Source organism: Nymphaea colorata, chromosome 12 (assembly GCF_008831285.2).
Source record: "Nymphaea colorata isolate Beijing-Zhang1983 chromosome 12, ASM883128v2, whole genome shotgun sequence".
NCBI lineage: Eukaryota > Viridiplantae > Streptophyta > Magnoliopsida > Nymphaeales > Nymphaeaceae > Nymphaea > Nymphaea colorata.
This window is the reverse complement of record NC_045149.1, coordinates 16,256,215-16,279,670: the sequence shown is the minus strand read 5'-3', so window position 1 is coordinate 16,279,670 and position 23,456 is coordinate 16,256,215. Positions and strand designations below refer to the sequence as shown.

Here is a 23,456-nt window from a genome sequence, read left to right as displayed (position 1 = left end):
AAGCATAATAAACGCCAGAGCAAACGATGAAGAACCACGTGCACTGGCTCCACTGATGCCGGACAAAATTTCTGCAGAAGCATATTCTGACCAGCTTCCCCGTTGATGAAGTTAATAACAGCCAAAGACTTAGGGGTGGGTTTGGATGCCACTCCTAAACAGGTTTCGAGTGGCAAAAACTCATTTTACCACCTAAACGACATTTGAGCGTGTTTGGATGACAGCAAACTGCGTTTTATTAATAACCTAATTTCATCCAAAATGTTATTGTAACTAGATTTTGGAAAACGTGCCCATCCCTTTTGATTTTTCACCCCATAACGTCGTTTTGAGTTAGGGGCAGGAAGCAGAAAGCATCAATCACGGGTGTTTGTTCACCGGAGCCATCGGTGGCTGAGCCGAACTCCACCATGGAGGCATCGGTTAAGCATTGACGGTGGGACTGAACAGCAGCGGCAACCGCATCACGATTTGGAAGCAACGAGCAGGCCGCAAGGAGCCCGTAAAATAATCCGTTGGGTGAATGATGGTTGCAGGGCCTGTAAATGCAAGGTCTAAATATTCATTGAGGCCTAAATATTTTGATATTGTTTGTTCTTATACAAGTTACATAATCCATAATCACATTCATTGAGGAAATAAAATTCAGGAAAATGCTGGTTCTAAATATTCAAAGCAAACAGTCTTTTTGGAGTTCCAAAAAAGTTGATTTGTACCTCCAAACCCCGTAACAGAAGATAAAATGTTTGAGAAAATGATGATGACAATATCGAAAAAGAACACCAAGAAAATCTGAGCATCAGGAGTGGCCTCCTCCAAATTATTTGTAATATTCTGCCAAGAATTACTTTGACCCGGCGATCCCTCCAAAGAATTTTATAAAGTTGATGGGCTGATACAGGAGTCCCACATGCTTTGTGGTTTTCTTGCACATCTGGTACTTCCATGCACGCATACTTCCCCAAAGCTTCAGATACCCAATGATACATAATGTTTCCAAGGATTTGGGCAGCGCATTGTCGAAATGAAGAAGCCCCAGAGGAGATAAAAGCTTGAAGTAGAGACACAGGGTCCTAATCATCACCACAGTTAAATTGCCATAATTTAGACATGGACAGAGTTATCAGCATAGTGACACTTCGGAGAATCTGCATATCCTTATATATGCATATAAACAACTGCATCTCTTTCCAAGAAAAAAAATCTTTGCACTTGTGCATGAGATTGCAGGAAACATAAGCTTCCAAAAAAAAAAGGGAGGAGGATGTTTTTCAGTCCTATTATGACTATTTGTTTAAAAGAGCTTCAGCCACAAAGATGCCTACCGTTCTTCAAGAAAAAGTAATGCCGCAAAGTAGAACTATACACTAATACAACAGAACCCATAAAACTGAAAGTATAAGAAAGTCCTTGTATGCATCTAATGCTATATCCATAAGAATTTTGAAGAAATACTAGCAAACAAAGCACAAGAGCCTGGAGCAGTGTCGTGCACATAAGATAGGGGAGGCCTTCTAGCAGGCAAATATTTGTGCAAATTATTTTATCAGTAAGGAAAAATCATATGAACTCTCATGTAGCGTTAAAAGATAATGAGAAGACCATGGTCGACATCTGAAAGAAACTTTGTTCTGGTTTGCAGAGGAGGAACTGCCAAGAGCAACAGTGGAACATGTGAACAAGTCATGAACCATTAAAGGCTATTCATTTGTCCCAATTCATGGAAGGGTCAGATAAGCTGGAATAACATATAAACACACACTACCAATCTGGGTAAGCAGTATATCAGAGCATCTCTTCAATAGCTGGCTATGAAAGACTGACTTATACTACCCCAAATTTCATTTGCACGGTCCTAGCTGATCAAAGTTAATCTGTCTTAATAACGCAAGTAAGTGTGAACTAACAGCCACTCTGTTACTCATCTGTCATAATGATACAGAAATTGCTATTAGATCAGTCTAGAAAATGTTCCACGTTTTTTGGATTAGATATGGGTATAGAAAACCATTGTGGATATAATAAACTAGTTGAAAAGCTGATTCGTACTAAGGGGTTGATTCTATCCTCCAAGTTCGATTAGGTTCACAAATTCATTTCACATTCGCCTTAGGATTAGATTGAATATTGTGGCAGCCCATCGTATGAAAAGGAAAATAAAAATTAGTACTCAAGGAATGGATAGGCAACTCAAAGGGCCTAAGAAAGCCACAAAAGGAGGACAAAAATGGCAAAATTGCCGTGCAACCCATGGCAATTAAAACCTGTATGCCTATCAAAGAAACAAAAAAGGACAGGCACCATTGTGATGCATGCACTTTGGACAGGTCCCTTGTACAATGTAAATTTGGACAACTTGGAATCCTTGTGATTCATGGAGGTTGGACGTCTCTCCAAACAAAATTGTCTCCCCTTCCCATCTTTCATATTTAATTTAAGCAGTGCCAGGAGTGTAACACCCCAAATATTTAGTCTCATATTGAAGATTGTAAGGAATCTTCAAGGACTTATAAAAGGGGTTACTGAATAGATGGTTGTCTTGGTTCCTAGCCTTTTTGGGTTGCAGCCAAAATTGCTAGGGGGCAGGTTGAAATCCACCGAACCAGGACCCAAGTCCAAGAGTGGGTCGAGTTGTTACAGTGGTATCAGAGCTCGTTCAACACTCGGACCTAGGGTCTCACACGCTCGAACGCGTGTGCCTTAAAGGGGGTGGATTGTAACATCCGAAAAATTTAGTCTTGTATTGAAGATTGTGAGGGATCTTTAAGGGCTTATAAGGGGGGTCATTAATGAGATGATTGTCATGGTTACTATCCTTTTTGAAGTTAGAGCCGAAACTGCTAGGGGCAGGTTGGGATCCGCCGAGGCCTGAGCGTAGAAGTAGATCGGGTTGTTATAATGGTATCAGAGCCGGATCAACACTCGGACCTAGGGTCCTACATGCACGGACGCGTGTGCTTTAAGTGGAGTGGATTGTAACACCCAGAATTTAGTCCCGTATTGAAGATTGTGAATGATTTTCAAGAGCTTATAAAGAGAGTCATTAAAGAGATGGTTGTTCTGGTTCCTAGCCTTTTTGAAGTTGGAGCCAAAACTGCTAAGGGGCGGGTTGGGATCCGCCGAACCAAGAGCCCAGGAGCGGGTCGGGTTGTTACAATGAGTACATCCATCGACCTTTCCACTCCCTTGAACCCTCTAGTCAAGCACCTGAAATGGCTCTAGTTGAAAGTACAATAGCATCCCCAAAGGTGGCATTGACCAAATTTTGTCCTCTTCTTCTCACAAAGAAGTAGATACTGCTGAGTAGGGGTGGGCATCGGGCCGGTGGGGCCGGCCCGGGTCGGGTACCCGCTGGCGGCCCGGCCCGACGCCCAGGCCTATTGCTGACCAAGCCAACCACCATCCCCAATACTGTATGCATTTTTGCATGTATATATAACTGCCTCCACTTGAAGACTGTTTTGTGGTACGTGACCACCAACCACTTGCATGTGACTAATCATGCTAGGATGAAGCAATGTCAAGGTATGATTCCATTTATCAGGTTAGCTAATCTGAGACTTGTCATGATGCATGGCAGATACCCACTGACTAACAAAGTTGCATGTGATCTAATTCTATCTATAGTTACAAGATGGCTAGCAAAGTTACTTCCTTTCCCATCTTTTCCTTAGAAAGTGAGGTTATATGTAGACGTTATAATGTAAATCCAGGTGGGAGAAAATAGTAAGCTAAAAAACCAGCATTTCCAAATAGCCAGATATCAATTGGCACACAAGCAGGATTAACAGTCTCTATCAATTAGGAAATTAAAATATTAATGCTAGTAGGCCTGGGTATCGGGCCGGCACCCGAAACCCGAGCCGGGCCCGGCCTGGTTAAAAGTAAAAATATCTGTTTAATAAAAAAATAATATATAAATACAATTAACCGTAATAAAATATTATAATTATATATATAAATCAATAAAAAAATATTAAAAATATCTTATTGGGCTGAATCGGGTGTACTCGGGCCCACTTGAGCAGCCCAATAACTTATCGAGCCGGCTCAGTGCCTTTTTTTGGGGCCTGAGCCAAGGCCTAAATCTGGCCGGGTACTCTCCGATGCCCAGGCTTAAATGCTAGTTGAGCATACACCATAAAAAAGATGGACCAATATGACTTTCACTCATGAGCAAATAAATGGCAGCAACCAAGCTTTCAAGAAATTCATTTTAAGATTCAAAACTACATGGCACTTTTATTGGTAATTTTGGGAGAACACATACAACAGTCATTAATAGCCTCCTCAATGCAGCGCCATTCTCAGAAGGCAGGAGCCTCAGTACCAAATATGCAACACTCAACATGTTACCATGAATATTGCCAACATTTCCATCAGGACTGTCACTGTGGGGTGCTGTCAGAACACTAGTTTGACTCCTGCAATGAGCATATGAAAAGAGTGATGTGCCAGAACTATTTGAACAAACTCATTACATAATAAATCAACCAAGTTTATTTTTTGCAAAATCGCTATAGAAGATGGCACACAAAGATAATATTGAAACTACTGAAGACCATCAATCCGATAAAATTGACACTCCCAAAAATAGATAAATCAATCATGGATGTCAAGAAGGTCATTCACCAACCGATGTTGTTGATAGAAGCTCATTGAGAATGTCAACAAAAACAAAAACAACAAAAGAAAGCTATAAAAGCAAAAATAGGTAGTTGGTCCTGTCCACCGACATCTGGGAATATTCGATTCACAGCAGCAAAAAAAAAAAAAAAAAAAAAAAAAAAAAACTTATAAAGCTGAAGAAAACATAATAAGTGCATGTGAGATTAGTATATTTTTCCAATAGGAAAATCTATGCTATTACCACTTTTCTTTCTATGCTTCTTTCCGAAACAGCTGAATACTTATAGGATCTTAAAGGAAAAGAAAACACCAAGTGATTTTTAGATGACACCAAAGAGATTAATAAAGATAAGGGCATAAGGCACCTACCTCCTGTGGTGTTGCCTTTGAGACACATAAAGATCAACCAGGAAATGATAGAAAAATTACAAAGTACAGACTTTGAACAGGAAAATGTTGAGACAATCATGTAGCATAACGAAACTAATATAGATTTGAATGTTGCTCAACAGCTCAATCTGTGGGAGCTGAAATTAAAATATATCTTATTGAGAGAGTATTTAATAAAAATTACTCACTAGTTGCACTATGCAATTCAATTACCATTGCCTATCTTCTGCCTGCTTTCTGTTATATGTGTTACTTTTCCTTTCAGTGAGCACAAGGTGAATTTGACAAATCCCGAGATCAAAGTTAAGATATAAAATAACAACAAAACCAATTAGAACCTACAGAATACAATATTGAAAATTGCAGCACCCACATTGCACCTCCAACAGGTACCATTTCAGGTAGAAATGCAGTTCAAATCACAAAATTCAAAGATCAGCCATGGCAGGTGCATTCAACTGAATTTATCCACATGTAGGAGTCAATTATACCAAAGGACTCCTAGAGTTTGAACCTAATCTACAAGCTTCAAGGTTAACCCATGTTAGGCGTTATCAATTGAAAATTTCAGATATTGATTAGCTCATTCTGATGAAAATTGTATGGCTATGTTTTTGGCTTTTTGCTACTTCCAAGATTTTTATTTACTTTAATAATAAAAATTTCTGGAGTTCAGTTCTTTCTCATTTGAATTTTTTGATTCTTGGCTGTGCTTTAGGCCTGTAGCTGTTGCTTATAAGAGTCTAAAACATATATGCAAGGCTATACAGCTTTCTAAAAGTAACTTTGGTTTGCATTCAGCTATAAAGTGTCAACAAATGCCATGCATGAAGTGTCAACAACGCTGCCTGTCATGACATATATATATGCCAGATGACACAGTGGTTGATAATTTGATTAGGCAGCAATAATAGATAATGCTTGAAGCTTTGCACAACACACACTACTGAAGTTAGATATGTGTTAAATAGCATACTATGAAATATGATGTTATTATGTAAGTAGGGGAGCCTCACGATCTAAGGAGTTCATCAAGCTTTGCTCCATTAGAGGTCACCATCTCTTAATTTGGCTCTCAATAAAATACAAATTGAAGAAAAGGGATTTAGTTTTCTTTATTATTAATTACAAACTACAGTTGTCGACATCATTAGCAAGCTTAAGACACCACAGAAATACCATTTACTTAAAAGAAAAAAAAAAATAAAGTGCTAACAGTGAAAGGGCAAGGGTTCACTTTGCAGAAATTAATGAACTCTAATTATGAACACAGCTCTCCACTCTATACACTTCGAACTCTAGCTAGAAACAGTCCTTCCGTGCTAATTTAATGTTCAGCCTGATTAGCTCAGCACAAGTTATTAGAAGCTCTATGGGCATATGCCAACTGCAACAGGACAATCTATTTTAAGTAGAATTAGGTGGATGATATACTGGAAATTTTAGAAACAAAATTTCCAAAAACATGGAGAGGAAATTTTCTTACATGTAACCGCCTCCACCTGCTTCCAGAAACAATGTGAGTTTCTCCCACTGAAGTTCCTTCTTTTGGTTTAGCAAAACCTTAACAGAGGAGGATTTCATCAGTGAAGCACTGTTAAATACCAGAAAAAATATATAATGAAACAAAGAAGTGATAGCAGTATTACTGAATGTAAAATTCTTCTCATAGGAGCTGAATTATCGGTAAGCAGTTTACGAACAACATAGGGATAGGCTGCTTTAAATGTCTTGAAACCTTGATCAGCAGCTAATGCTAATCCTGAAAAAGGATACAAGTGGCGCTCTTGATTACATCAAAAACTACTAAATACATGCACTTGCAGGTCTCAAATAGCAATAAGATGACTTCACGAAATTGTAACAAAAAAAATGCCTGAAGCGTTACTATGCATGTTGATACAGGAGCGAAGCAACAAGAGTGTTTGGATTTTTATTTATTGTTATTTGTTTGGATCCAGATCCAAGGGTCCGTTTTAGGCTATATAAAGGTGTTTAGAACCTCATTTGTAATTAGTTTTGAGTCTAATGAAACCCGAACCTTTTTGAGTTTCTCTTTCCTATAGCTATTTTCGTTTCATTCCATGTTCTCTTGATTTCCTTAGTTTAATTCAGACGTTGATTGTGGGTGGGTGAGGACTTGAGGAACGATCTTGTTATGCTAGAAGCAGCCCAGAAGGCAAATGTACATGCAGGTAAGCAAAACCCTAGGATGTTACAACTGCTGATTATGATGATAAACCTGCAAGAGGATATGCAACGGATGAACGAAGCCCTCGCTGAATGCTCGAAAAGGATGGAAGAATGGATGAGTGCAGACCTTGAATGCGCTTAAAGGCTGGATTCCATAAAAGCACAGATGTTGCACATTCAAGATAACCCGTCAATGAAACTAGAACCAGAGGACCAGAACATCCCTCAAACGCCAGCGATGGAGGCACCGATGGACCCTGTAGCCAACGGTAGCGGTTTGGGACAGGAACCAGAACCAAATGACGGATATACCGTGACAATGGGAATGCCTCCAGCTATTTTGAAGAAGTCCCCCGGAGAACCCTTGCCGTTGCCACCAGTTGGAGTCGAATAGGCGACTTGGGCGAGTGTTGGACGCGCGGCGATGGAATCGCCCACCATCGTGGGTCATCAGCTGTTGTACGTAGTACGTACAGTTGTCGCCGGACACATTGGAGGCAGTCGGAGGCAGGAGCTCAGACAGCCCATTTTCAGGCGAACGGAGGTTGGACGGGGCATTTTTTGGCCGCGGCGACAGCTTTTCTTCAAAGGAACAGGCATGTCCGCCGGATCGTCCGCTGGTTCTCCTCCCCTCCGGCGACTTCGGGTTGGCGGGCGCTGCCACTTGTCTCCGGCGACCCAGAGGCGTCAAACGGTGGAGGCAGTAAGGTTACCACCCAAAACGAGGGAAGAAGCCCCGCCGCCTGTTTGTGGGAACCAGTTCACCGCCGGCCTCGAGCGGCCTGCCCGGCGGCGGCACTCGTGCCGCCGGTCAGGCACTCCTTCAGCATCCTCAAGTACCTGGCGGCGGGCAGAGTGGGGCGTTTTGCCCGACCTCGAGCAGTCGAGCTCGACAGTGCCCTTGGGTATGGTCCCAAGTTGTGGATCCAAGACCCAATCAAAGATCCAGGAGGTTCAGAAAACCGGTTCAAACCAATTTCAGACTCGAGACGAGCCGATACGTCTGATTCCTGGCCGATTCTTCCCGTTCACGAACCGGTTCCAAGCTCAAACCAACTTGTTTACCCTAAGCCTGATTTCCATGCTAAACCTAAATCTAAACCTATTTGTCTCTTTACTTGAGTCTAAATAAACCTAAACATGGTCCCAAACACAGACTCAATTCCAAACTTGAATCCTTGTTAAATCTGTTTCTGTAGCCCAAACCCAGCATTGCCTTCTACCGGTATATCTTTGAAGATGAGATTTGGTTTGTCGAGGACGATTCTTTCCCAACCCGAGGAGTATGACGCAGGAGCAAAGCAACAAGAGCGTTTGGGTATGTAGTTATTATTATTTTATTTGGAATCCAGGGGTCTGTTTGAGGCTATATAAAGATGTTTAGAGCCTCATTTGTAATTAGTTTTGACTCTAACGAAACCCTAATCTCTTTGAGTTTCTCTTTCCTACAGCTACTTTCGTTTCATTCCATGTTCTCTTGATTTCCGTAGTTTAGTTCAGATGTTGATTGTGGGTTAGAGGAGCAGTCCTGTTACCCACTGCATCACATGTGTACCACAGGTTAAAATGCAAAAGAGATAACAAAATACAGCTAGAAATAATTCATTTAATATCAGGAGAAGGACAATGAATATGACCACTTGCATTTAAAAGTTCATGCCATCACAAATGTGTCATCCAACTTGTTGGTTGACACATACGTGTGGCAACCTGATCTCAACTTCAACGAAGCAGTCATCTGTATTAGGCATCCATTTATAATTTATCTTTAATCTCCACCCAAACTTGATGCACAATTAGTTTATCATCCTTATGCAGAATGTTCACATGAGATTTTGGCACTCAAGTGCACAAAATCTGCAGAGAAACATCTAGGTAGTTATATAATGTCCAGCTGCTACCTAAAAAAGTCCTGAATTTCGATTCAATTGACTGTCTTCGATCATGAACATGCTAGATGCCATAACATTAAATCAGAAATAACCATAGCTCCAACGCAAGTTTTTAAACAAAATCATTTGCAAGTTTATAACCATATTACATTGATCTGCACAAAGAAAGTACACATGACACGCTTATAGCAATGAATGGTCACATACCTTCCAGAGAAGCCAGAGAACGCAGGACCAGAGTGTAATATGGAGGCATACGAAAGTGATGCTTTAGAGCAACTGACCAGATCTTACCAAGGACCTGTATATTGTAATAGTAGTCACAAAAAAGGTACAAAGAAGAAGATTGTTGATTAAGCTTGGGAAGAAAGGATGTGATTGCCCAAAACTCAGAGGATGGGGTCCTAACCTTCATGGGACATGGGGCTATAAACCAAGACATATGAAGAATGGGACTCGGATATATGCAGCCATTATTTTCTTAATATATTTAAGTATTTAATTGTTCTCTAGCCATTTCCATACTTGGAATGGTATAACTGTCTCTTTCAAGGAATACACATCCTCTGTAACAACTCGGCCTACTCCCACACCAAGTCCGGGCTCTTGGCTTAATGGATCCCAACCTGTCCCGCCACAGCTTTGGTGTCAATCTCAAAAAGGCTATGATGAAGGACAAACTACCTCTTGACCAACCCCTTATAAGTCCGCCAAGATTCTTCACAATCTTATCTATTGAACCAAACTTTTCAATTGGGTGTAATGATTCTCTCTCCCCCCACCTTTTCCCTTCTTTAGGGCAAACATGTCAGCTTGTGAGACTTCAGCGGATCACAAACTGCCCCTTAGCAGCTTCTGTTCCAGCCTTAAAAGGACTAAGAACCAGGACAAATCTCTTGGCCAACCGTCTTATAAGTCCCCAAGATTTTTCACAATCTTGGACACACGAATAAACTTTTCAATGGGGTGTTACAACCTCACATTTTAAACCTCAGGTTCAAGTGTTGTACATGGCTCTACACTAACTATAATGACCTTAAGCACAAATCAAGCACCCAGTCTACATGACTAAGACTAGATGTCAGGTCGGGTACCCGGCCCGACTCAGGCCCGGGCTCAGGCTTGAATAAAAGAAACCAGGTCGGTCTGATAAGTTATCGAGCCGGCTCAAGTGGGCCTTACTGAGCCTAGTTCGGCCCGATAATTTTTTTTAATACACATTTTATTTTATATAATTATAATATTGTATTACGATTAATTATATTTATATTTTATTTTATATTAAAAGTATATATTTTTTAACTTAATCGGGTCGGGCTCGAGCTTGGGTTTTAGGTGTCGGACCGGGCCCGAGCCTAAGTTTCGGGTGTCAGGCCAGCCTGAGCCTCACTCCTTATCGGGCCGGGCCGGCCCGATGCCCAGGCTTATACATGACCACCAAAGTTTTCCAAAATATTAAACATGACACCATTCTCAAAAACTAGGTGAGTGATAAGAAGTGAACCAAATACATACCTATAGTAGATGCAATTTTATATTAATACAACAATTAGGATGATACTTCATCTAGTAGGAGATTTGTACATATATACCGACGGTACCATCAGATACATAACATATCAGAAAGAGGACAGTTTCACCCTTAAAGAGTAGCCAATGATAGGACACATATTCATATCATAGTCTGAATATTCCTCCGTGCAACTCTTTATTTTATCAGCATACTGATAATTTAGTATAAGAAAGAGAGAGAGAGAGAGAGAGAGAGAGAGAGAGAGAATCAGATCGTTTCTGATCCTGAACTGAACTGAAAGAGAAAAACTATCCAATATATAGCTAACCTTGCTGAATTTGACATCTGGGATTCCCTCATTGAAGGTGATCTCATCTAGTGAGCAAACCAAATCCTGAGCCATCAAAATGTGTCTTATGAAAAAGCAACATTTGCAGAAGATATGTAAATCCATGAGAAAACACCTAGCCAGACCCATCAAAAAATTTAAAGCATCTTAAATACAATACCATAGTGACAAGCTTTAAATCGGTTCCCGGCCTGATCACATCCATCTCTGATAGATCATGCACAACCCCAGGCCAGTCACCATTTGCTATGTGCAAAATTGATGCAAGCAGCGCAAATTGATGTTTCTTCTCAATGCGACAAAGCAGTCCAAAATCAAGAAAGCTAGTATGCAAGAGCAAAAGCAGAAGAGCATGAGAAAGTGAGGAGGGAGTTCCATGACCAAACTAATCACATTACTGCGACTGCCACTATATCCTAAAGCATGTAAATCCCAAAATAATTGCTCATGCTAAATTGGAAGGTATAAAGATGATACCCAATTTGCCCTGAAGGAGTATATCGTAAGTTTCCAGCATGTGGATCAGCATGTAGAAGACCAGTTTCTAGAAGCTGAATGAGTGATGCTTCTACTCCTTTGTTGACCTTGATCACAGGAAAGGTCACCAAAAAGTTACCAAGAAAATACCATTTACTGGGAACTGGGAAGCAAGTTACAAAATTACCGAGTGGCAGAAGATACTGATCTCTAGATCTGATGCATCCAATTCAACAGGAAATCACAATGCCACAGTAAGAAACCACAGAAGGGAGGGGAACTATGTTAAGATTCCTAAACTTGTACCATTATGGAAGAAAATGAAAAGCGCAGCAGTTTACATTGTATTTAGCTTCCTATGCATTCGCTTCAAATACATACATATATATTTGACATGAATGTTATTTTGTTTGTTTGAATTCTTATTTTCTTTTTGTGTGTGTGTGTGTGTGTGTCTCTCTCTCTCTCTCTCTATATATATATATATATTATATATATACACACACACAAAAAGAAAAAAAAATCAAACAAACAAAATAACACATTCATGTCAAAAATTATAGATTCTAAAGAAGAAACGAGTGAACAAAATATGAAAATAACAAACTAAAAATCCCAAATATATAGCATCAAACTTCGATGTAGAGTTATATAACTTATATTAATAACATTTGTTATTCGAAACGCAGCTCTCTATGAGTTTACTAAGTATAAACAATGAGAAAAAAAAAAAACTGAAACTCTAAATATTGGACAGGAAATGGCTCGGTCAACTTGGATGGAGTCCTAAATCAGACAGACATGGTCGCAGGTACGTTGACCATATCCAGTACTGTTTGATGAATACCGAGGGGCCAGGACTGTACCAGTGTCTTACCCAACCGGTACGTGTATGCTGCCTCTACAGCAGTACCCATGTGACAATTTGCCACTAGTAGTTACAACTTAGCCAACGAAAATCTTCAACTCGTTTAAAATGAAAATCATGCCAATGTGCTAGTAGCTAAGAAGTGCTAAATGCATAAGTTTCCATTTAACAAAAGAAACTTTACAGTGTTACTTCCACCTTGAAGCATACCATATCAAGCAGATGCGTTTTGGCTTCCAACTGTTGCTTCTCAAGATGCTCATGATTACTCAGGTACCTAGAAAGAGAAAGTAACTCATTTGGTTTTTTACCAACCATCCATTGCATGGTGAGGACTCTTTTCTTGCTCAAATGTCGATAGACTTTTGGTATAGAAATAAACGAATATTGTGCATGTGCTTCCTGTTAAAGAGAGGAAAGAAGTAAAGGTTTCAAACGAAAGACAATAACAATTTGTTACAGACACTACCAATGCATGCTAACATCTGATCAAACAGGAGCATGGACAACAAGAACATCCACAAAAGAAGAACAGCATAAAATCTGAAATTTGGTAGTAGCATTGTCAGAAAAGCACATTGTTCCACATGCTTTGTCCACTTACTTTGTCTCATTGTCCATAATATGACTGAATAGAAGGGTACAAGTACAACAGTCTGTACTTGAATCCTAGTATTTTTACTAAAATGATGTCTCTTAAGAGAGTGGGTGTTTTTGTGTAATATTTGAATCTGAATCCAGTTCTTCTGTTATTTATCTGTATGCCATTTGTTATTGCTGTGAGCACCAGTTATGTATAAGGGAATTACTGTAAAAGTTCTAATTATGGCTACACCCTTTCATTAGTACAGACAGCTGTCTCAATCAATTGGGACATTTCTCTGGCCACTTTTCTTTATCTTTGTTTCCCTTGTGCTCTGAACAGATTCTGGGGACTTCTAACATATAAGACCCTCATTTAGTTTTATATCACTATTACTCTTTTTTGTCACAATCCTGCTTGAAAAAACGTGTTCTGTATTTGGGCTTGGATCCGAATGCAAACCAGGGGTCTATGGGTGCGTTCTACCAAGATATGTAAATAATACCATATTGTAATTTTGTATTTTATTTGTACTACTTAGACGTGTAAAAGTGCTTTTCATATTAATGAGGATAAGGGCATGCCTATCTCCCTTGAGGCTGCCGATTATACTATTCAAGAACCCACTTCTCTCTCTTGTCTTCCTCTCTTGTTTACAGGTGAACAATTCTAGACATTTCAATCTATTATGGTATCTAAGACACAGATCTAGGAGTAGATTTCTTCGACAGGATGACTTTGGAGACCCTATATCTGCCACATGTCAGAGATTCTAGTTTTTCTTTCCTCTTTCTCTAGTTCTTCCAATCTGCTCTTCTGTTTCTGCAAGTGTACACATCTTTTCACTACTCTCTTAAGGTCACCTTGCAACAATGATGGAATGTGTATAAAACTGTGACTTCATATCGAATGCACCAGAAATGGAAACTTTATTATTACACAAAAGAAATAATAATACTTGCAAGCCTTGAAACATCAAATACCAGGAACTCAGTTGCATTTTTAGCTTCTGTATTGTAATCTAATTCTCCTAGTAGACCTCTTCCAAGCTCATCAGCATAAAGAGCAATGTCACTCTTCCTCTTGGCTATCCTCCGCAATATTCCTAGCTATGACAAAACATAAAAACTCATAAGAAAATATCCTTCAAAATAGCAAGCAAGATTTTACAAGAATCTAGAAAATGCAGAAGAGTAATAGTTTCAAAAGCAAGATACATGTATGAAAAAACTAAAAAGGCCCATAAGACCTGGTGATCATAATATCTATAGTACCCAAACAAATGTAAAAGGAAAGAGCCGGATGATATGGCTGACAATGTCAACAATCCTTTCCAATATCTCAAAGTACTCCAATGAATACAAGCTCATGAACACAAACAAAATCCAAAAATAAGGGATATAATGCAAACCAAATAATAATACAAGAGAACTTTTTGACATCTGTAAAAGCATTAGCAATGCATATTCTACATACAAGAAGGGGCTTCTTGTTTATAAGACATGATGGCCAACTGGTAGTAATAAAGCCCCTTCACTTTCATATCATATGCAATTAAATATATGTGCTATATATGTGCTAGTATATATACATGTTTGTATGGATGTAAATTTTTATACATGTGAATACATGTAAGAGACAATTATATATATATACAAGTTGAGGTGTGCTGGCTGAAGCAGGCTGTTCCTATACAGGGCTGAAACTGGTAAGTGGGTTACAAATCTATATACATATATAAAATGTAGGTTTTGTATAGAAGGACATGTTATAACACTAAAATGTATATGGACTGCAAGGGCAGAAGACAATTTGAGTAATTCCAGTTAAATAAAGGGGATTCTAGTAGATGGAAGTGGAGCAAACAGCCCTACAAACGGATTTAGTCAGACATATTCCTGATCTACCAGGTATGGAAATATTCAGACCTAGGTGTTGCATGTAGTTCTTCTGTACTTTGGTTGTATATGAACTGAAAGGCCCTACATATTTTCTTTCAGGTGCAATTAAATATATGCAGGAAAATACACATAACATATATGGTTTAAGGGATAATTATAAGTAAAGGTAATATATACTTATTTGTTTATTTATTTATGTGTAATCTTGGAATCAGTCAAACTAGTTCTTAAATCATAATGAGGCAGCTGTAGGAATAAACAATGTTATTAAGTTATAATGAGGCAACTGTACAAATAAATGAAGTGACTGAAAACAAGGAAATGACAGTTAAGAGATATAGAAAATACAAATGACTCATTAAGGGAGGAAGGAAGGAACTGAAGCGCCTTGGCAAGGAGGGAAAGAACAAATTCAGAATTGAAGGTTGGTGGCCTTGTAGACGGCTTATTTAACCTATACTGCACCACTGCAACTATTCTTTTGCTACTGCCTTAGAGGAAAAGGGTCCCAGGCTCCCAGCAACAAAAAGTGGGAAAATAAGAGAGAGAAAAGTCTCTGTTTTGGCTGCATTCCTGAATGTTTGAAGCAAAAGCTTACTGTTTTGACTTAGTTGTAGACTGTGCGAAGGAACTAAAAAGTCAAGGGAGGTGCTGACAGTATCAGAGTTCTTACTTACTCAGACTTAAACCTGGAGAGTGTTGTACCTAACTGGCTATATATATATATATAGGCCAAGAAAGAAGGAAGGTCTGGAACACTGCTAGTAAATCAGGGCTATCTCTGTTCGAAGGACTCAAGTAAGCATTTGAGACACAGTAACAGGACTATACATATATATAGTTTCTAGTAGGCAAGTTACAACCTGATCATATATAAATAAATATATGTTGCAAGAGTGTGGAGTGAGCAACTACATCAACCATCATAAACTAGGGTGCTGGTGGACTGTGCTGGAATAGACAGATCTGCAGTCAAACTGAATTGAACAGATTCTATATTTTCCAGGTATGGGAATATTCAACATTGGCAAGTAGTTCATGTACCATTTCTTGTGTTTATATTTAAATAGATAAATATAAATGTACAAATGTACCTATAGAAATGAGTATTTGTACTCGTGTATGCACGCGCTGAGAATGATATGATCAGCAAAACATGTTCGCAAGAAATTAGGCATGACTGCAAGTCTATCTAGGATTCATGTGGTGATCAAGTCAGAAAAAGAACAGGTTTTCAGATTTCATGAAAAGCTGTTCTTTTTCTGATGGTGGTGTGTGATTTGGAACATTTGAACATGAGAGAAGCATGTAGTCTTGTACTTTTGATGTGGTCATATGTATACAAATATATATATAGTAGGCTGATAGAGAACTATATTGTTCCATGAAGGGAATATCATGGTTAGCATTATGTGCTGAAAAACAAAATGTAAGTTTAAGTAGGTAGCCATGTCAGCAAGATTTTCTGGAAACTAAAGTGTGAACAGATTATAAAGTTCCTTAGTCTTCATGAATGTGTATAGTGCTTGATGAAAATGTATGTTGAATTCAGAATAGCTTAAATAAAGTATGTGAGAAATCATTCAAAAACCTATATGCTGAGAACATGTTTGAAACACAGAAATGATGAATATATGTGATCAGCCCTGCTGAGCAGTGATTCTTAAACACAACTTCTCAGATTCCACAATGGTACATATGTGCTTCATGATAGGTTATTTTGACCAAATGTGCATGTCATACAAGAATGCCTGAAAGAACTGAGAGCAAAGAGTGCACAAGAAGGAGCAGCAGCAGGTTCAGCATCTGCCTAATTCTGTCATAAATATGGACTTAAGCATCGGCACAAATTTCGTTTTCAAGCATAAAATGGCGAGTTTTTTCACAGGTATAATACAGCAAAGTTGAAAATCTAGTCAAGTTTTAAAAAAAGTTAAAAAACTAAAATCAAATGTGAAAACTCTGAAAATAAAAATCTGGTAATTAAGAAAAGAAAAACACGTGAAAAAAATCTGAAAAACGCAAACAATATGCATTTTTTTGCACTTTGGCATTTTTTCAAAAAAACTCGTTTTTCCCTTTTTTCAGCTGACTTGTTTTTAACGTTTTTTTGGCATTTTTTTCAAATAAGATGTGTTTTTTGTGACACTTAAGAGTCCCTAGAAAACAAAACACATTACAACATGCCATTACATATGTAGAGGACATAATGCCACATGTGATTTCAGATCAGACCTGAAATTGATCTAGATCCAACCATGTAGGATCAGCTATCTCCTTTTGTAAGCACTTTAGTGTGGTTACTGCCACTGGGGATTAATAAAGAGATCTAGTGTTTAAGGTTTGAGCGCCTTTCAGCATCTTTGTTGGCCTTTGTGCCTTGTCCTTGTGTGCTTATGCTTGTATTGAGAGATTAAATAAACTTTGTGTTTCTTCTTCATCAAATTGACTTTTTTCTTGTCCAAGAAACATTTCAAGAGAAAAAGATTATCCTGTATGCCAGCCTCAGCTATTCGTCCTTCACTAGAGGCCCAAGCCATGATGAAGCTCAATCTATGCGAAAAACAAGTTAAAGCTCCATTCTGTTGTGCTCACAAAAAAACCCAGACTCAGATTTGCTAAGCTCAAGCAGAGACCCTGAGTTGCAAGAAGAAATATCATTACATGTAAAAGAAACGAGGAAGAGAAGGAAAAAATAACTAGAATAATACAAGAACAAGAACATCTATGACATGCTTCTTTACCCACAGGTTTTATAAACTACTATTAATTTGATTGGTGAGCAAGCTTAAATCTTCAATGCATGCAATCTACAGCTTTGGGATTTATTCAAGTTGCCTGACTGGCCTTTGACACGACTATCCTAATCAATTAAAACAAAAAATAGATGCACAAGAGAAAGATTTAAAACAATGTTTTTTACATACACCCAAGCGTAGAATATGGATATCCCTTAGAACTGCATGATGCAAATTTGGCCGTTGAACTTTAACAGCAACATCATAACCATCTACGGTGCAGCCTTGGTAAACCTGCAATGCCAATACATGGATCATCGAGACAAGAAAATGAATAACAGCAAAGCTCCAAATGAATACATAAACAAGTTTTTGTCCCCCATTTGCATCTGTATGTGCACTTGTGCATATGCTGATAGCCACAATATGCCTCTACTGTTTACATTGTCTCCACCTTGAGCTCCATGACATACTATGTCATAAAGCAAATCTCTAAGATCTCATCTTCCTGAAACATGGATATATGATTCTAACTGTTTCCACTTCTTGAAATGCATTCCTAGAGCTGCTGAAGTATATATGACTCATGATGCGATGAGAAAGCTGCATGGCTTGTGGGCTTTCTGTTTTCCTTACTCCAACTTCTGGACCAGGACACCACTCAAATGTGGTCATATGAGTTCATATGCTGCAGCCATTATGTTCCTCATACAATTCCCCAATTGTGCCTTTTATAGCATGTTATTAGCCAAGTCACATATGTGAAGGTGCATGTATGGGTGCAAAACACAAGTACGGTATGACATGGCAGTTACAGAGTCTGTAGATACATGGGTATGGCTAGAGTATACATACACTATCTTATAATTATATAATATAAATACATGCATATACATATACACACACACATACATATAGGGGGGTTCAATGCAACCATCCGACGCATGGCAGCATTGACTTTTCCTATGTGTGTGTGTGTGTGACAGGCAAAAGTTTAAACAAAACAAATTCATCGTTCATATATATACATTGCAATGATGCACAACATTCAAACAAAATACTTTTACACAAGGCGTTGTAATTCACAATTCATAACCAAAAGAAAAGATTGAGTCATCAATACATTAGAAAGAACAGGCAGCATCTGAATCTGACACAGATCCAAACAATGGAGTACCCAGTTCACCATAATTAACCATTCCTCAGGATGGGCGTACTGACAGGGATACATCACCTAGAATGGAGTACGGTCATATGAGTTACATTCTAACTATTCTAAGGCTCCAGCCATAGTAGACCTTATTCACCGTAGCTGCCAACAGTAACAGCATTATAAACAAAATAAAGAAATGATGACTGGTGAATTCCTCTCACAGTTCTAAAGTGTAAACAGTCAAATGACAACCATTTCACAAAGTTAGATTGTCATCAGGTTTAAACCTTATCTGCACTTAAGTCAGACCCTGGGGTTTGGCTCCAGGTCTGGAGCCCAGACCTATCACAGGAAACCAATGGCCCACACCCCACCATTTCCTGATGAAGATTTCTAAGCATTATGCATTGTAAGTTTTGAATCTTAATTTGACTCAGGTTCAGACCTCAGTGTAGTGTAAATCTTCTTCAGAACAACACAGGAATTCTTAATCAGAGCTCTCTCTTTGTCAACAAGGACAGACCTTATTAGATCTCAGACAGGATAGTTCTCAATCAAGCTCAATCCATGATACGCTACTACGGGCCCATAGTCATTATAGACAAATACATATACATCAATAGGTACTTTAGATAAGCAAAATGAATTCACTTCTGCCTTGAAAATAAACTTCCAAAAGAGAAATGGTGTATCATAAACAAATCAAATGATAGTGCAGAAAACTAGTTCAGCAAAGCAAGATGAAGGACTTATTGACAATGCAACACAAAAGATTCCACAGAGGTCAATAATCACCATTCCTTCCACAACTACTATGAGAATAAAAGGAGCAGGATATCTATAGGGAAAACAAATTCCTATATGCTCAATAGCTCCAAATGGGTGTTAGAACAGTTTCTTCATGTTGTTTACAGGCTGAGCAAATACCACTTTTTTCAACAAAGCATCAATTAATTTTTTACTGGCAAAATAATTATAATCATATAAAAAAAGCCCATGAGAAGATATACTGTGAAAAGGATACTTGGAAACCACAAAGACTTAGTAAAAGCACTCAATATTCTAATCCAGAAGAAAATATGAAAATTCATGGCCAAATACAAAATCCTCCTATGGCTGATAGAAAGAGAAAGAACAGAAAAAAAAGTGCAGGTCCATCCCTAATATCATTAATGGGGTGCCATAGTATTGAGCATCAATAGTACAGCATGAACCCTAACCAAATTGCTTAAATTAAGATAATAAAAAAACGGTAATACTAAAGGAATGAACTATATATTGGCAGTTGCAATTATATGTCAAAAAATAAAGTAAACCAGGTAAAGATTTGTTATGAGGAAAGGCACCTAACTGTTGAGAAAAACACCATAGATTGACCTGACTGTGGCATGGTTGCTTGTTAAGGATCAAGCATTTTTCATGTTTCCCCAACATAAGAAAATAACTCCTTCAGTAATAAATTTTTGGTAGATTATGGCCACGGGTTACACCACATCAGGATAGACTTGTCCAAATACTTGGTGCAAGTGGGAAGGCGGGCCAGTTCAACCTGAGTGAGACATGGTTGCCAGCTGAGTACCAAGCATTTAACTTCATGTTTTCCCAACATAAGAAACTGAGTTTTTAACTATAAAGTTTTGGTACACTATGGCCATTGATTTTGAAGCCTTTGACAAGCCTGATCACATCATAGAAAACACCACATCAATATGATCTTACATTAAGAAGCAAAAAAGAATGTGATTTCCGCTAAATAAGGCACACCATATGTGATTTCCGCTAAATAAGGCACACCATTAGCACCAATACCCTAACAAAAAAAACATCAAATATTTATTCATAATGACATGGAACACACCAGAAAGAGATAAGATCAAAGAAATTTGTTTATGCAATTACTCTAGAAAAGCACCTGACCAAATGAGGCTGCAGCCACGGGTTCCTCTGAAAGAAAACTAAAGGCGGCATGGACTGAACAACACAACTCCTCCTCAATGATTTTCATGGCCGTACACCTAGGAAAAGATGGAATTTGATCATGTAGCTCAGACAATGCCTGCACATGTTGAATGCCTCCAATCAACAATAGAAGCTTCTACATGAAACAAATTGCACAAAACTCGAAATTGGTGCTTTTTGATGAATTTACAAAAATTTTTAACATTTGAGAGGCGTCTACATGTGTACGACCCCCTTAAGGCACAGGCGTCAACATGTGTACGACCCCGGTCTCTGTGTTGAAATGGCTTTGACACCACTGTAACAACCTAGCTCACTCCCACAATGGGCCTAGGCTCATGTTTTGGTTGATTCTGATCCACTCCCTAGCAACTTCAGTTCCAGCCCCAAAAAAAGGCAAGGAACCAAGATAACCAATCATTTAACCAGCCTGCTTTATAAGCCTTGAAGATTTTCACAATCGTCAATATGGAATTAAACTTTTGGGTGTTACAAGCTAGGTCTCCTAAAATTGCTATATGCTCTCCAAGTGTTTCCATCCTCATAAATGGCGCATCATTTATATCTGTATCCACATGCAACCTGATGGACAAAATGGCATCTCCCATATAAGTAAACCTAGATACTAGCAAAGGTTTTGTGGGATACATCAGAGTACAAAAGGTTTTTCTTTTTCTGTAATAAGGTCCAAAAGCCTTGTGATGTGGCTGTCTTCTGTAATCACCTTCCTAGAAGGAAACCACCTTCACAAGGGCCGCATATATGAATGGGCCCCATGAAATCAATCAATTATAGCAATTACAGATAGACTACTTCCTAAAATATGGACTAGTTATCTGTCATGTAAATAACTGAAGAACATGCAGGAACAAGCTCCTTGGATCATGTTTGACCCAAGCAATATATTCTCCTAAAAGTATATTGCTACTGTTAATCTGTTAATTCACCAACAACAAAGCTGAAACTAGATCTCATGGCTTAACACCTTTACATGATAAAAAAATAAAAACTACAACCAATCCCGAAAAAAACAAATCAAATCCTTAATCACTTGATTGTTCAATGGAAGCCATAATAGCATCTTACAAGCCTACGGCTTAAGCAAGAGGAAAGCTGCTATCGTCCATTTCAATGAATTTAAATCTAAAGCACATCAAGTACTGAAAGGTCAAAGACTCAAAGCTCATCCTTCAACAGGGAAAGGTTCTATATAGTGATGGTGATGTTATTGCTGGTTCTGTTACGGCGTCAATAGTAGCAATTGCCTGCTTAAGCTAACAACCGGACTTCTGATTAAAGTGGCGGTAGGAATGATTCCGCAGGTGTTGGAGATGATAATAGCGACAGCGGTAATAGCAGCAGATACTCGTGAGTGTACAAGTGAGATAAACATGAAAAGAAAAACGAATTGTGTAGACCGGGTAAAAGACAGAACAACTTGAAATCCTTGAAGCCCAACATTCGCAAATACGAGCACAACTTGTTAACTGAAAAAGCACGAATATTGAAAGATGTCAAACAATTGACGTCCGACGAACCTCAGATATTTCAGGGCCAATTATGTCTGGCCTCGTAGAAAGCGACTGTCCAACTGCATTTGCAACAGACAACGATTGTTTGCATCACTTTGAAACGCACACAAAAAGCAAGCAAGTTTCCCAGGAAAGTTCTTTCGAACCTTTGATGAAAGTTGGACCAAGGCTCAGCAACGCGTCCTTCAACACTTGTCCGTAATAAGACCCCGATTCTGCTTGAGATTCCAGGGAAGTAGAGGGATCATATGCCCAGCCACCACCGCTACGTCCTTGTCTCAACAAACCCGCCATTCTTATTTTAAACATCGCCGTAGCAAACAACGCGAACACCTTCGCAGAATCACAGTGACATGCGGGATTAACAGGCTACTGAGATGTATTTTTTATATGCAACTCATGGAATAGAATAAGGGAATGAAACGAAGGAGGATTCCAGAAAATCAGGAAACCAACCTCCATGAGACGGAAGAGGATGACATGAGGTCTGCAACCGAAGTACTGCGCAACTAGCAGTGGATCGTAGACGTCAGGAAGCGGAAGCGTCCACACTGTACATGCAAGACTCAAGTAATCTCTCAGGTAATCAGCACAATCTCCCAACACCTTGAGATCGGCACCCAGCAACTCAACACACGAAAGACCTGACAAAGGCCACGATCATTTAACTTGTAACGAATATGAGAAGAAGGAGGAGGGGGAAGGAAGGGAAAGAAAAAGACTGGAGGAGGCGGCTAACGGTGGGGCTCACAGCTCACTGGAGAGCGACCACACGTACGCACCTGGAGGATACATGGGTTGCGGCCATGGCGGAGGATTGGGTTGGGGGAGTGGACGAGAAGAATGATCCTCTAGGTGTCTCAGCCAAAATACGTCTTCGATATTCTTGACGAGCTTAGGAAGAGCATGGGTCCTCGCCCAATCCAAACTGTTCATGATAAGCTGCTTGTCCTTCCGAAGGATGTCGACGACATCACAAGGAGAAGAGATGCTGAAATGCGGCTTCCTTTCCTTCGCCATGGCGGTGAGAGCAGAGACGGATAGAAATGCTGCCATGAACAACGGTACAGGCGGACTGCGTACAATTCCAAGTCCTGGCTTGACTGTTGTACTGGGCGTCCCCAACGGACTCTCCAAGACTCCGAAAAGAAGAGAGAGACCAAGCCGACAGGGCGAAGCAAGAAACAAGCCCACGGAAACTTCATTCCCCTCATCTTCCCAACTGCCATTCTGGACGTGGCGCGAGTTGGCACCTCTAAAATTTCACATCGTCGTTTTG

The 23,456-nt window shown here is 39.2% G+C and overlaps 1 protein-coding gene across 2 annotated transcripts; it reads right to left on the bottom strand.

The window, feature by feature from the left end:
* Positions 1–540: 540 nt before the first annotated feature.
* Positions 541–23,370, bottom strand: LOC116266052 (uncharacterized). Of its 2 annotated transcripts, XM_031647123.2 has the most exons (16): positions 22,960–23,370; positions 22,634–22,821; positions 22,324–22,510; positions 22,184–22,236; positions 20,599–20,742; positions 17,723–17,827; positions 13,878–14,003; positions 12,522–12,713; positions 11,444–11,550; positions 11,127–11,289; positions 10,946–11,011; positions 9,312–9,405; positions 6,669–6,781; positions 6,506–6,582; positions 4,271–4,424; positions 541–1,073 (listed from the first exon to the last, which is right to left on the bottom strand). In XM_031647123.2, exons 1-16 carry the CDS (start codon positions 23,231–23,233, stop codon positions 663–665), a joined length of 2,454 nt encoding a protein of 817 aa, XP_031502983.1. In that variant the 5' UTR covers positions 23,234–23,370; the 3' UTR covers positions 541–662. The 2 variants fall into 2 exon arrangements, with proteins under 2 accessions (XP_031502983.1, XP_031502984.1); XM_031647124.2 differs by lacking the exon at positions 4,271–4,424 and having other exon boundaries at positions 645–1,073.
* Between the last annotated feature and the right edge of the window lie 86 nt (positions 23,371–23,456).